This window comes from Vipera ursinii (genome assembly GCF_947247035.1).
Source record: "Vipera ursinii genome assembly, chromosome: 15".
Taxonomy (NCBI): Eukaryota; Metazoa; Chordata; class Lepidosauria; order Squamata; family Viperidae; genus Vipera; species Vipera ursinii.
The window spans coordinates 5,175,046-5,187,354 of record NC_139528.1 but is presented as its reverse complement, the minus strand read 5'-3'; the positions used below and the strand labels follow the sequence as shown (position 1 = coordinate 5,187,354).

At 47.9% G+C, this 12,309-nt stretch overlaps 1 protein-coding gene across 1 annotated transcript; it reads left to right on the top strand.

The window, feature by feature from the left end:
• Nucleotides 1-1,606: 1,606 nt before the first annotated feature.
• On the top strand, nt 1,607-8,231 carry MRPL11 (mitochondrial ribosomal protein L11). The gene is made up of 6 exons (XM_083374760.1): nt 1,607-1,732; nt 2,951-3,096; nt 4,263-4,358; nt 5,040-5,133; nt 5,276-5,435; nt 6,820-8,231. Exons 2-6 carry the CDS (start codon nt 2,974-2,976, stop codon nt 6,953-6,955), a joined length of 609 nt encoding a protein of 202 aa, XP_083230886.1. The 5' UTR covers nt 1,607-1,732; nt 2,951-2,973; the 3' UTR covers nt 6,956-8,231.
• The last annotated feature ends 4,078 nt before the right edge of the window (nt 8,232-12,309 follow it).

The following is a 12,309-nucleotide window of genomic DNA, read 5'->3' as shown; positions in this document are numbered from 1 at the left end:
AGGATCAAAATAAAACCTGTTAAAGCATACCTTTTGCGTCTTTTCCCCAAAAAGGTTGATAGGTTTCAGATTTGTTCCCTTCCTTTTTAAAAAGAACTTTAAAATTGTTTCTCCAATGCAGAGGTGTTGGTGTGTCCGGTATTTTATGCCTAAGCATCCCATTCCATTGTCATGGAATGGGACACCTAGGCTGACTTTTCTAGGCTGCCCTATCTAGGTTTCCTGGTAAAATACATAGGAAAATCCCATTGGAGGAAAATTCCACTTAGGCTTAGGGTTAGGTCAGCATGAACTCATAGAGCAAAATGGACATCGCCAACAAACTCGGAGTTCTTGGGTATGATTAGGAGGGCACTGACTTTTCTAGGCTGCCCTATCTGTGTTTCCTGGTAAAATACATGGGAAAATCCCATTGGAGGAAAATTCCACTTAGGGTTAGGGTTAGGTCAGCATGAACTCATAGAGCAAAATGGACATCGCCAACAAACTCGGAGTTCTTGGGTGTGGTTAGGAGGGCACTTTAACTTATCTTATGAAGAATTAATTTAATTTAATTTAATTTATTGAATTTATATACCGCCCTTTCCCGAAGGAAAAGCTCCAATTATCCACTCTGGACCTTAAGAATCTCTTATTTTGTCCCCTGGGGCAGTGTTTTAATTCATTTATTTATCATATTTAAGTGCAGGTAGTCCTCAAGTTCATTCAGTGATCATTCAGCGTTACCATGTCACTAAAAGGAGTGAATGATGACCATTTTTCACACTTAACGACCATTGCAGCATCCCCACGGTCATATGATCAAAATTCAGATGCTTGGCCACTGACTCATATTTGTGATAGTTGCAGTGTCCCAGAGTGGTTTGATTTTGTGACCTTCTGACAGTCAATGGGGAAGCCAGATTCACTTTACAACCATGTTACTAGCTTAACAGCTGCGGTGATTCACTTAACCACTGTGGCAAGAAAGGTCATAAAAAGGGGTAAAGCTCCACAACTGTTGCTTAGCAACAGAAACTTTGGGCACCGTAGTGGTGGTAAGTCGAGGACTACCTGGACTACCTATCTCCCTCACAGAGGGACTCTTGAGGTGGAGACTACACGGAGCAATATAGAATAGGAATAGAATAGGAATACAGAATAGAATTATAGAATAGGAATAAAGAATAAAATAGAATAATAAGAGTAGAAGAGAATAGGAATGTAGAATAACTTTATTGTCACTTTAATGTCGGCATACATTAAAAGGAAATGTTGCTGCATACGAAAGGCTGACCACAGCCCTGCAAGGTAGTCCATTGATGCCTGGCAAGGAAAGGACGGGGCTGAGGACCATTTTGGAGCCCCAGCCTCATCTTTTCCATTCAAAAGGTCCCTCAGGCGTGGCGACCAGCCGCCGTTTCGAGTTGGCACCGGGAGAAAGATTTTAAGCACAGAAATGGGTTTGTCTCGCTGCTGAGAAGGCGAGGAAGACGCCATTTTCGGGAGCCCCCCCCACCACAGCAAGGGAATTCTCTCGTTGCCATGGGAACAGGCGCCAACGGAACCCTCCCGACATGCCCCGCGCGCGCCTCCCGTGACGTCATCGCGTTCCGGGATGGCCGCTAGGAGGTGAACGGGCGCCATTTCACAGCGAGGCAAGGTGAGGCCTCCCAGCATGCAAAGCGCCGTTGACCTCGCTGACTCCAAGATGGCGGCGCCCAGCTAGGGCTTGCTAGAGGGAGGCGGTTAGGTAGGGAAGGGCGCGGCGGCGGCGGGGCAGGGGGCGGCCTAAGAGAGAGGGCCGAAGCTTAGGAAGGGAGGCCGGGGAGGGGTTCGGACCACGGTAGGATTCTTCTCCGGGTCTTTCCGGATCGCAGAAATGGCTTCTCCGATTCCTGCTCTTGGGTTACGGGGTGAAGGTGGGAATTGCGAGAAACGCTGGTGATAAAAGTTAGCCCTCCATGCACATGCTTTAATTTAATGGATGGACTTCAACTCCCAGAATCCCCCAGCCGGCATGCTTTAAGATGGGTGGATTTCAACTCCCAGAATCCCCTAGTCGGCATGCTTTAAGATGGGTGGATTTCAACTCCCAGAATCCTCCAGTCGGCATGCTTTAAAATGGGTGGATTTCAACTCTCAGAACCCCCCCCAGCCGGCATGCTTTAAGATGGGTGGGCTTCCCTGTCCCAGAATTCCCCATGCCAGAAAATGTATACATACACAAATACTATCGTTAATCCACTAAAGGGGTTAGGTTTGCACAGTTACACAGTTTACAGTTAACCTGGTTTGATTCGCCCAGTTAACTGTGATCACATTTAGCATTTAGTCCTCTGGTTATACCTTTCCCATTCAGCTACAAACAACCCAACCTGCTGCCTTGGTTAGTTGTGCTGCAGAATAAACCCAGCCTGGTGCCCTCCCAGGGGTGTTGGGTGACAATCCTTCTAATTTCAGGCTGGCGATGTTGGGCATTGTGATAACTATGTTACTGGATGAAACCCAGTAACAACAGCACCCCCCCTCCCAATGGAGATGAAACGTTTGCAGCCAAATTGCCAAGCTCGGAGAACAAACCTACAGTTGGCTCAGGAATTCTAGGAGTTGAAGTCCAGGAGTAACAAAAGAGCCAAGGTTAGCTACCCCTGGCCTAGACATAACTGTCTCCCAAGGAGATGAAACTGAATTTTTCTCCCTGTGATCTCCATCTCAAACAATTTCTATCACCTCTGTTCTGTCCTCGTTGTGTAAGGTCAGTGTTCCTCAACCTTGGCACTTTGATGCGGTGTGGACTTTCAACTCCCAGAACTGAACATGCTGGGAATTGGGCTGGCTGGGGAATTCTGGGAGTTGAAGACCACACATCTTAAATCTGTTAAGGTTCAGAAGCATTGTGTAATTAATACTCATTCTGAGATTCCAGTCTTGCCCGATCCTCTTTTCGGTTAATCTCTTTTTCATCTAGGTCCGTGCAGAAGCGAAACCAACATGTCGAAGCTTGCCCAAGCGGGCAAAGCAGCGCTACAGATCACTGGCGGAGGTGTGATCCGGTCAATCATCAAAGCTGGACAGGCTGTTCCAGGTCCACCACTAGGACCTGTTCTTGGACAGGTAACCATCGGAGAAAGACAGCCAAGCTAGGTTAATTTTTATAAAGATAGCATCTGAGAGTGGACCAGGGGTGGGGAACGATGGCCCCTTTATGACTTGTGGAGTTCAACTCAGGAATTCTGGGAGTTGAAGTGCACAAGTCATGAAGGTTGGGGGCGGGCATCGTTCCCCAGCCCTGGAATAAGCCAACAAGGCAGAAGAACTGGGCACAGACTGAGATGGGAACTAAATTATTTTGTTAGTTTTTTTTCCTCCAACTGAGTCAAGTTTATCCATGCGTTAACGAAAGAACTTGCAAACAGAGCTCAGGCAACACGCTAAATATTTTTCCACGAAAAGACACACAGCATAGATAAGAGAGCAGAAGTAACTAAAACATCTTCCCTTTGAGGTGTTTCCCTAAAGACATTGGATGTTCTCGGGCGATGGCGAACCTTTTAGAGACCGAGTGCCCAAACTGCAACCCAAAACCCACTTACATATCGTCGGGTGCTGGGTGGGCGTGGCCCATTGGGTGGGCGTGGCTGGGGTGGTAACGGCAGACTGGGTGGGACTAAAAAGTTCGATCGATCAATTCCAACTTTGCGAGATCTTTTTTTTTCCACACAAGAAGTTTAAATTGATTGATCGATTGAACCTTTTTTTTTTTTTTTGCACAAGGCGGCGGATTCCTAAAGCGAAAAGAGTTTTCTAAAACCCAGCTGAAGGCCTAGGACTGGGGCGACGGTGCGCGTGCCCACGGAGAGGGCTCTGTGTGGCACCTGTGGCGCACGTGCCGTAGGTTCGCCCCCACGGGGTTAGCACATTGGGTGTTTTCCTTGCTGTCCTTTCATGACCCTGCATCCAGGACTTTGCAAGAGCCCAAAGACGGCAGGGCCATCTGCACATTCACAATTGGTATTTCCTACACTGTCCCCTAATTCCGGGTCAGCACGGTTGCTGAAACACAAAAACAGTGTTAGAAGGTCCCTCCCTTCTCTGGAAGGTGGAAGGCCCGTCAGAGATAAGTGCCTCGCCTCCCTCTGAGCAATCCCGAGGGGCTGTTTAACCTCTTTGATGGTGTCTTGGAACAAGTGGATTAGTGCAAAGAGATGTTTTCTGGGAAAAACAGGTCCCTGGCTTGGGGTTTTAAACTGGCTAAATTTCTCTTGTCTCCCTGCAAAAAGTATGGCATTCCCATTGGACAATTCTGCAAGGATTTCAACGAGCGGACCAAGGATTTCATTCCAGGCATCCCGCTCCCCACTCTAATCAACATAAAGGTGAGACAAGATCTTATTTTCTTAATTTCAAAGAGTTTTGCGAGCCAGAAGGTCTGGGGTAGAACCTCCAGCATTCCTGGACAACATCCCGGAAGCCTGGAACTGCCCCAGAGACCATCTGTTCTTTCAAACATTTGGGAAACTTGAGTTCCCGACTCAGGCCCGGCTGCAGTTTCTTTCAAAGGCAATGTTTCCCAACCTTAGGGGTCTTTTAAGATAAGCTGGCTGGGGAATTCTGGGAGTTGAAGTCCACATACTTTAAAATTGCAACGTTTCGAAGGATTGCAAGCAGCAAGCTGTGAATTCCTCAGAAGGATGGAAAGCTGAGTTAACCTTCCGTTCGATCCTGACCAGCCCAAGGTTGACTCAGCCTTCCATCCTTCCAAGGTCCGTAAAATGAGTACCTGTTGGAAGTCCATGAGTCATAAAAGGGCCAAGACGGAAGACCCCTGTTATATGGCCAAGAAAACTCTCACAAATGACATCGTTGGGTAAAAAATAAACACCCCTGACCTTGTATTAAAAAGAACTCAACAGATTCATATTTTTTTTTTTACAATGCATTGAAATGCCTAATACGTTCCATTTCTCAGTATACGTGTTTCATAAAATTCCAGCGTTCTGTTTTTCATTTCTCCTGTTTCTCCTTTTTTTTTTTTTTTTTTTTTACTCGCTTGATAGCCTGACCGGTCTTACGAACTTCAGATAAACAAGCCAACGACTACGTACTTTTTACTTTCGGCAGCCGGGATAGAGAAAGGAGCTTCGTCACCTGGTAAGAAAAAGAATCGGAAGATTGTTGGGGGCAACATGCTGACTCCGTACGCTGTTTACAGAAGAGGGCTGTAAAGCACTGTGAAGCGGTATGTGAATCTTAAGCGCTATTGCTATTTACAACCGTCTCCATCCCCTGGTAGGACACGAGATAGCTGGGATGGTGACTCTGAAGCACCTCTACGAGATTGCCCTTGTGAAATCCCAGGATACCTCCTTTGTGATCCGCGACTGGCCGATGGAAACAGTCATCAGGTCCCTGATAGGAACCGCCCGGTCGTTAGGCATCAAAGTAGTGAAAGAGTAAGTATCAAGAGGGACAGTGGGGCGGCAGCTAGCACCTTTTCCCGTGGACCTGGTGGGGCCAGGAGAGAGAAGAAAGTCATCCTGCTATAGCTGGTCCTCGACTTGCGACCACAAAGGAGCCCAGAATTTCTGTCGCTAAGGAAGACAACTTGTCAACTGGGTTTTGCCCCCTTTTACAACCTTTCTTGCCCCAAGTTGTGAAGTGAATCTGGCTTCCCCCTTGACTTCGTTTGTCAGAAGGTCTCAGGGGAATCACATGACCCACCTCCCCCCCCCCGGGACACTGTGACGGTCATACCTATGAGTCAGTTGCCAGGAGTCTGAATTTTGATCTCATGACCATGGGGGGTGCTGCCCTGGTCGTTAAGTGTGAAAAATGGTCATAAGATACTTTTTCCAGGGCTGTTGTAGCTTTGGATGGTCGCTAAGTGAACTGTTGTAAGTTGAGGACTACCTGCGGCTAGGACCACCTCCTAGGAACCATGTTGACAAAACAAAGATGAAAAGTGACAGGACAGGGGTCCGAGGTTCATTCAGGAACTGACGAAAGAATAGATGCAGGTGTGTTAGAAATTCAGTTTACATAAAGCACCACAGAGCAAAAGAGCACAGTCACCATGTGCTTTACTGCTCAACTGTTACAGGAAACAGGACACTCTACTTAGAACAAAAGGAACATAGAGCATATATACCATGGATCCGAACTCGTAAACACTGCCATTGTTCTGTCCCAGCCTACGTGAGTCCTTATTAAGCTCACAAGGAGAAACCCCTCTTCCAACAAGCAGGCTGGAACCGCAGGGAAAAAAATCAATCCTCTTTTATTATTCACAGACTTGAGTCATTGTCCAAGGCAAACAAACACAGTCCACAGAAACTCAATCCTCAACACGAATGGTTGCACCTCCCACACCTTCCTTTTTATTATTCAGCCCAGGTGTGGCTTCCTAATGCCTTCTCCTTTGCCTTTGGAGCCGCCCCATTGCATTCCTCTGTCCTACTCTCTTTTCTTGCTGGCATTTTCATGCATCCTGGATATTTCCCAGCTGTGCTTCGTCACTGTCCAACTCAGACTCCCAGCACAGCTGTGTCTCAGCCTGAGCGCGAGTAGAGGGGCCAGGATCCTCGTCCGACTGCAAGTCTTGGAGCTCCTCAGAGCCTTCCTCTGACTCCGATGTCACTCCAGGCCCCTCCTTCTCCTCCTCTGATTCCTCAGACTCAGCTGCCGGGTCCACTGGCTGGCGAAGAGTCACAACAGCCATCTACTGGCTGCATACCCCTGTAGTTGTTGCATAGAGATAGATTCCAAGGATGAATCCCAAACAATATTTGTGCAACATGTACACAGTTGTGAATCTCTGCTCTTCTCTCCTCCGGTTAGGTTAAATGCCGAAGAATATGGAGTCTTTCTGAAGGAGCGCGAAGAGAGGTTGGCAGCTGAGGCTGAAGCCAGAGCAGCTGAACGGGTAGCAAAGAAAAAAGAGATCGTTGCGGCTTCAGCTGCTACGGCAGCCTGAGAGTTAGACCCTTTGGAAAGCAAGGGATCTTGACCCATCACCTCATAGCATGGCAGACGACGTTTTCACAAAACCCTCCAGGCTGAAGAAGAGAAAGAAGAACAGTTCTGTGGCAGGAGACTCGGGACTTGCCAAACCTGGATTGTTTGGGTCATTGTTGTCAGACTCTTCTCAATTAATCGCGGCAAACCCAAGATCTTTCCCACATCTAGCCCAGGTTGATGTGTCTGGGTTGGCCGTTCAGATTTCCGGCTTCTGCCTTTCCTTTCTTTTCTTTCTCCCCCACCCCTTATTTTTATTTCATTCAAAAAAGGAAAAAGTCAAAACGCAAAACTCCCCAAATTTAAGAGCGTGGGATGAAGCTCTCGTCTTTCCGTGGATCCAAAGAATAAACTTGTTGGAGGTTAATTGCCACGAGAGTTTTCATCTCTTGTCCTTCGGCAAGAAGGAACACAACAAAAACCCCTCAACTTGGCAGTCACAGTTGGGACCAGAATCCCCGTTACGAAGCAAAGCGGTTAAGTGGGTCGCATGCATTTATGACCTTTTTTTTTTATTTTCTTCCTGTGGCAACTAAGCGAATCGCCGCAGTTGTTAAATGAATCATACAGTTCTGAAGCAAAACCGGCTTCCCCTATTGACGTGGCTTGTCTGAAGCTGGCTGAGAAGGTCCCAAATGGAGACCACATAAGTGGGATGCTGCAACTGGCATCTGGTTATCTAATTTCAAACAAGCTTTGCAGTTGATTTGCTGTGCAAGGCGGGGTTACTCTTATCTTGTCCCACCAACTTTTTCCCCTTTCATTGTCCTTTGTTGTGTTAACTATTAAAAGGAGTGTAAGATGGGTCTTGGATGTTCTCCTTTTCATACGGAGATCCCACTTCATTAGGCTACCCTCACGAGCTGCTTTTAAACGATCTTCCAACTCGGAGGCTTATTGAGAAGGTAAACTGAGGCAGAACCTGGGGCCAGATTTGGCTGTCCCAAGCCACTTTTGTAGGAGTTTTGAAAGAATTCAAGCCGTTGTGATAACTTTCCCGGTTTCTTTGCGCCCAGTCCTGTTGCGTCTCTCTCTTCCTTCCCTCCCAAGCAAATTATTTTTTTTTCACCCTGAAAAATACTCTTGGCATACCTCAAAAAACGTCTTTCCACGGGATTAAGTCCACGTTTCCTACTAAGTCTTTTCTTTTTCATGTCGTTCAGCATCCACCAGAGGTCCCACTGTGATGATGATTTACTGCAGTTATTCAGGGTGTGTGTGTGAGAGAGAGAGAGAGTGAGATTGTACAAATCTTGGGAGAAATGGCCATCATTTGGCGTAGTTTGGGATTGAGGAGGTAAATCATTTTTAATGGTGTTTGCTGAGGTGCAAATGTGTCACAGCTAGTTGTCATTTGTTGCTGCTCCTGCATGTCACTCCTAGTGACTGTCCAGGAAGTAATCTATGTAATTTTCTCTGGGATGTGTTTTTTTACAAGTGGTTGATCAGTACTTAACTTTATTCATTTATTTAGTCACCCGTCTTGCACCGTAACGGCACTGAGCGCTTAAAACTGTGACAGAAACACAGTATAAATAACCAGAGCGAACACGAGAAATTAAAAAAATATCAGCAGGATCTAACCATTTTTTTTTCCTGGCCTGGAAGCAAGCAGCCAAGCCCACATCACCTCCTGGCCTAAAAACCAGAGAGAATTCAGGTAATCCTTGGCTTATGACCACAATCGGGGGCAGAATTTCCATTTGCTAAGCAAAGGAGACGGTGAAGCGATGGTTACATTTACTACTGGCTTTCCCCCCCCCCCCTTGACTTTGCCTGTCAAAAATCGGTGGGGAAGGTCAAAAATGGTGATTTCATGACCTCGGGATACGATGCTCTTCCAATTCCTTATCGAAAACCAACCGGGGCAGAAGCTTCTGGATTTCCGGGGATTTGCAGTTAACGTTGCAAAAGTCACAACTCGTGAACGGCACTCCCAAAACAGCCTACCCTCGTACAGATAAACGTAAAGGTAAAGGTTCCCCCGCACATGCGTGCTAGTCGTTTCCGACTCTAGGGGCCGGTGCTCATCTCCGTTTCAAAGCCGAAGAGCCAGCGCTTGTCCGAGGATGTCTCCGTGGTCATGTGGCCGGCATGACTAGACGCCAAAGGCGCACGGAACGCTGTTACCTTCCCACCGGAGTGGTCCCTATTTTTCTACTTGCATTTTTTACGTGCTTTCGAACTGCTGGGTTGGCAGAAGCTGGGACGCGTAACAGGCGCTCACTCTGTTACGCGGCACTCGGGATTCGACCTGCCAAACTGCCGACCTTCTAATCAACAAGCTCAGCGTCCTAACCCACTGAGCCACCGCGTCGCTCATACAGATAGTTGACCCTAAAATTTCCGCTGCTAAGCAAAGACAGTTCAGTGAGCATGGCCCCCGTTTTACAACCTTTCTCGCCTGGGTTATTAAGTGAACTGCTGCAGCTGTCTAGTCGGTCCCATGGTCGCTAAGGGAATCCGGCTTCCCCCATTGACTTGGCTTGTCACAAGGTTGCAAAAAGGGGAATCCCATCACCTGGGAGGTGCCACCGTCGTAACTATGAGTCAATTGCCGAGCACCTGAATTCTGATCGCGTGACCACCGGGATGCTGCGGCAGATAGAAGTGTGACTACCAGTTGCAAGCCACGTTTTCCAGTGCTGTTGTAACTTTGAGCAGTCGCTAAACCAGGGGTCTTCAAACTTGGCCCTTTTATGACTTGTGGACTTCAACTCCCAGAATTCCTCAGCCAGGCTGAGGAATTCTGGAAGTTGAAGTCCACAAGTCATAAAAGGGCCAAGTTTGAAGACCCTTGGGCTAAACGGAACGGTTGTAAGTGGAGGGCTCAGTGGCGTAGCGTGGGTTGTCAGCACCCGGGGCAAGGCAACCGGAAGCGGAAATAGAGGGGCGGGCGGGCGGTGACGTCACGGCACTGCTGAAAAGACGCGCCCCGCAGTGGCGTAGACTTTCCAAGAAGAGTCGCGCGCATGTGGGATGCTTCCGGGTCCCTCTCGAGGGCGGCTGGGCGGGGCTCCGACCTGCAAGAGCCGCTGCATTCAAGCTCGCACGTGAGCCCCGCTAAATAAAGCCACGCATGCGCACGAAGCTAGGCCGGCTGGCCAGCGGGTCCGTCTTCGCTCGGCCAAACCTGCCAGGGCGCCTGCGGGGTGCTTGCGGTTGGCCTGAGCCTGGGCGGAGAGTTGGCCACTTCTATTTATTTTATTCAGTTTATGTGGCCGCCCATCTCACCTGCCGGACTCATTTCGCTTTGCAAGAAAGAGCAGCTCGAGAGCGGAGCCAAGCCGACTCTGTGCAGCCCTTGGGGCTCCCTGAGCAGCTCAGTGCGAGCGCGCCCCCCCTAGATGTTGCGCCCGGTGCGGCCGGCCCCCCCTGCACCCCCCACGCTACGCCACTGGGAGGGCTACAGGCATATTGGCTGGCTTCCCCCAGCAGGTTTAACCCCAACCCTGGATTTTAACACCAGGGCTTTGCTTGCAAATGGTTAGTGTGTCCAAACTAGTAAACCACAGTTAGTCCTCAACTTACAACTGGGAATTGAATTCCACAAGCCTTAAAGAGGATAGAATCTAGCACACTGCTAGAAACAACCCAGCAGAAGCCAGAACTAAGCTGAACGTTTTTTATTTATTGAAAAGATTTAAATAAATCTTACATTTCTTTTTATTTGGGGCCTACATGGACTCATCTAATCCAGGCTGAACTGTGGTGAATGGTGATTAAAAGAACAGCAGCTCTTAAAATTGATTGGAGCGTTGGGGAATTCCACCAGTGACATGGAACGTAACCTCCTTGACATCAGATGCTAGTGGTTGCTGTCTCCTCATTGGTACCTGGGGTTTCCATAGCAACAGATGAAGCTTCTTAGCATCCTTCTGCTACAGACGGGATGAGAGGTGACTGGGCCTGGATACACATATGGGAAAGGCAACTTAAGTAGCTGAGGTGGCAATCCCCTGTGGATAGTTGGGGGCGCAAAGAAAGAGTACCCTGTAGATATTTTGCCCCAGGAATGTCAACTTTATTTATGGCTGATTTATTCATAATAGTAGTATTTCTCAACCTTGGCAGCTGGAAGATATGTTGACTTCAACTCCCAGAGTTCCATATTACATGATGCCTGAAAATTCTGGGATTGAAGTCCATCTTATCTTCAAGCACGCCGGCTGGGGAATTCTGGGAGTTGAAGTCTGCGCATCTTCAAGCACGCTGGCTGAAGAATTCTGGGAGTTGAAGTCCAGACATGTTAAAGGACGCTGGCTGGGGAATTCTGGGAGTTGAAGTTCACACATCCTTAAGTTGCCATGGTTGAGAAACAGCATCGTGGCTTTTCTTTGCCTGCAATTTAGTAAAATGTGTGACCCCAACCACTGTTAATTTCTTACAGAACCCCCCCCCCCCACACACACACACTAGACAACAGAAGCCCACTTTTTCCATTTTATTTCTAAGTGGGGTTTCAGTCGGGCAGTTTTATTCAATCTGTGCAAAGCAAGTTACAAATTTGTCGCAGCACAGAATGGTTTCTGCCTACTCCAGCTTCGGAGCAAATGCAAATTGCAAGAACATTGCCCCAAACCGGGGCATCTCCCTTCTCTTTTTAAACTAATTGTGTTGGCACTTGACTGGCCTCAACTCTTTGGGTTTGAATAGGGAAGGAGATTGGCTATTTTATTTCATTGTTTATTTCATTTATATGGTGCCTCTCTCACTGTTGAAAGGACTTTTTTGAGCTGCAGATCATAGAATCCTAGGGCTGGAAGGACCTTGGAGGTCTTCTGAAAGCAGGAGTCCTTATATACCATCCTAGTTTTATTTTTGAAAAACTTCCAGGGATGGAGCAGCCACAACCCAGGAGGCAAGTTAGTCCATTGATTAATTGTTCTCACCGTCGGGGAAATTTCTCCTTAGTTCTAGGTTGCTTCTCTCCTTGATTAATTTCCATCCGTTGCTTCTTGTTCTGCCTTCGGGCGCTTTGGAGAATAGCTTGACTCCCTCTTCTCTGGGGCAGCCTCTGAGATACTGGAAGGTTGCTATCATGTTCCCCGCTCGTCCTTCTCTTTGTTAAACTTGACATCCCCAATTCCAGCAACCGTTCCTTATATGTTTCAGTCTCCAGTCCCCTGATCATCTTTGCTGCTCTTCTCTGCACCCTTTCTAGAGTCTCAACAGCTTTTTTGTGTCGTGGTGACCAAACGTGGACACAGTATTCCACGTGTGGGCTCACCAAGGCCTTGTAAAGCAGTACTATTGCTTCTTCTCGTCTTGATGTTATCCCTCTGTTGATGCAGCCTAGAACTGCATTGGCTG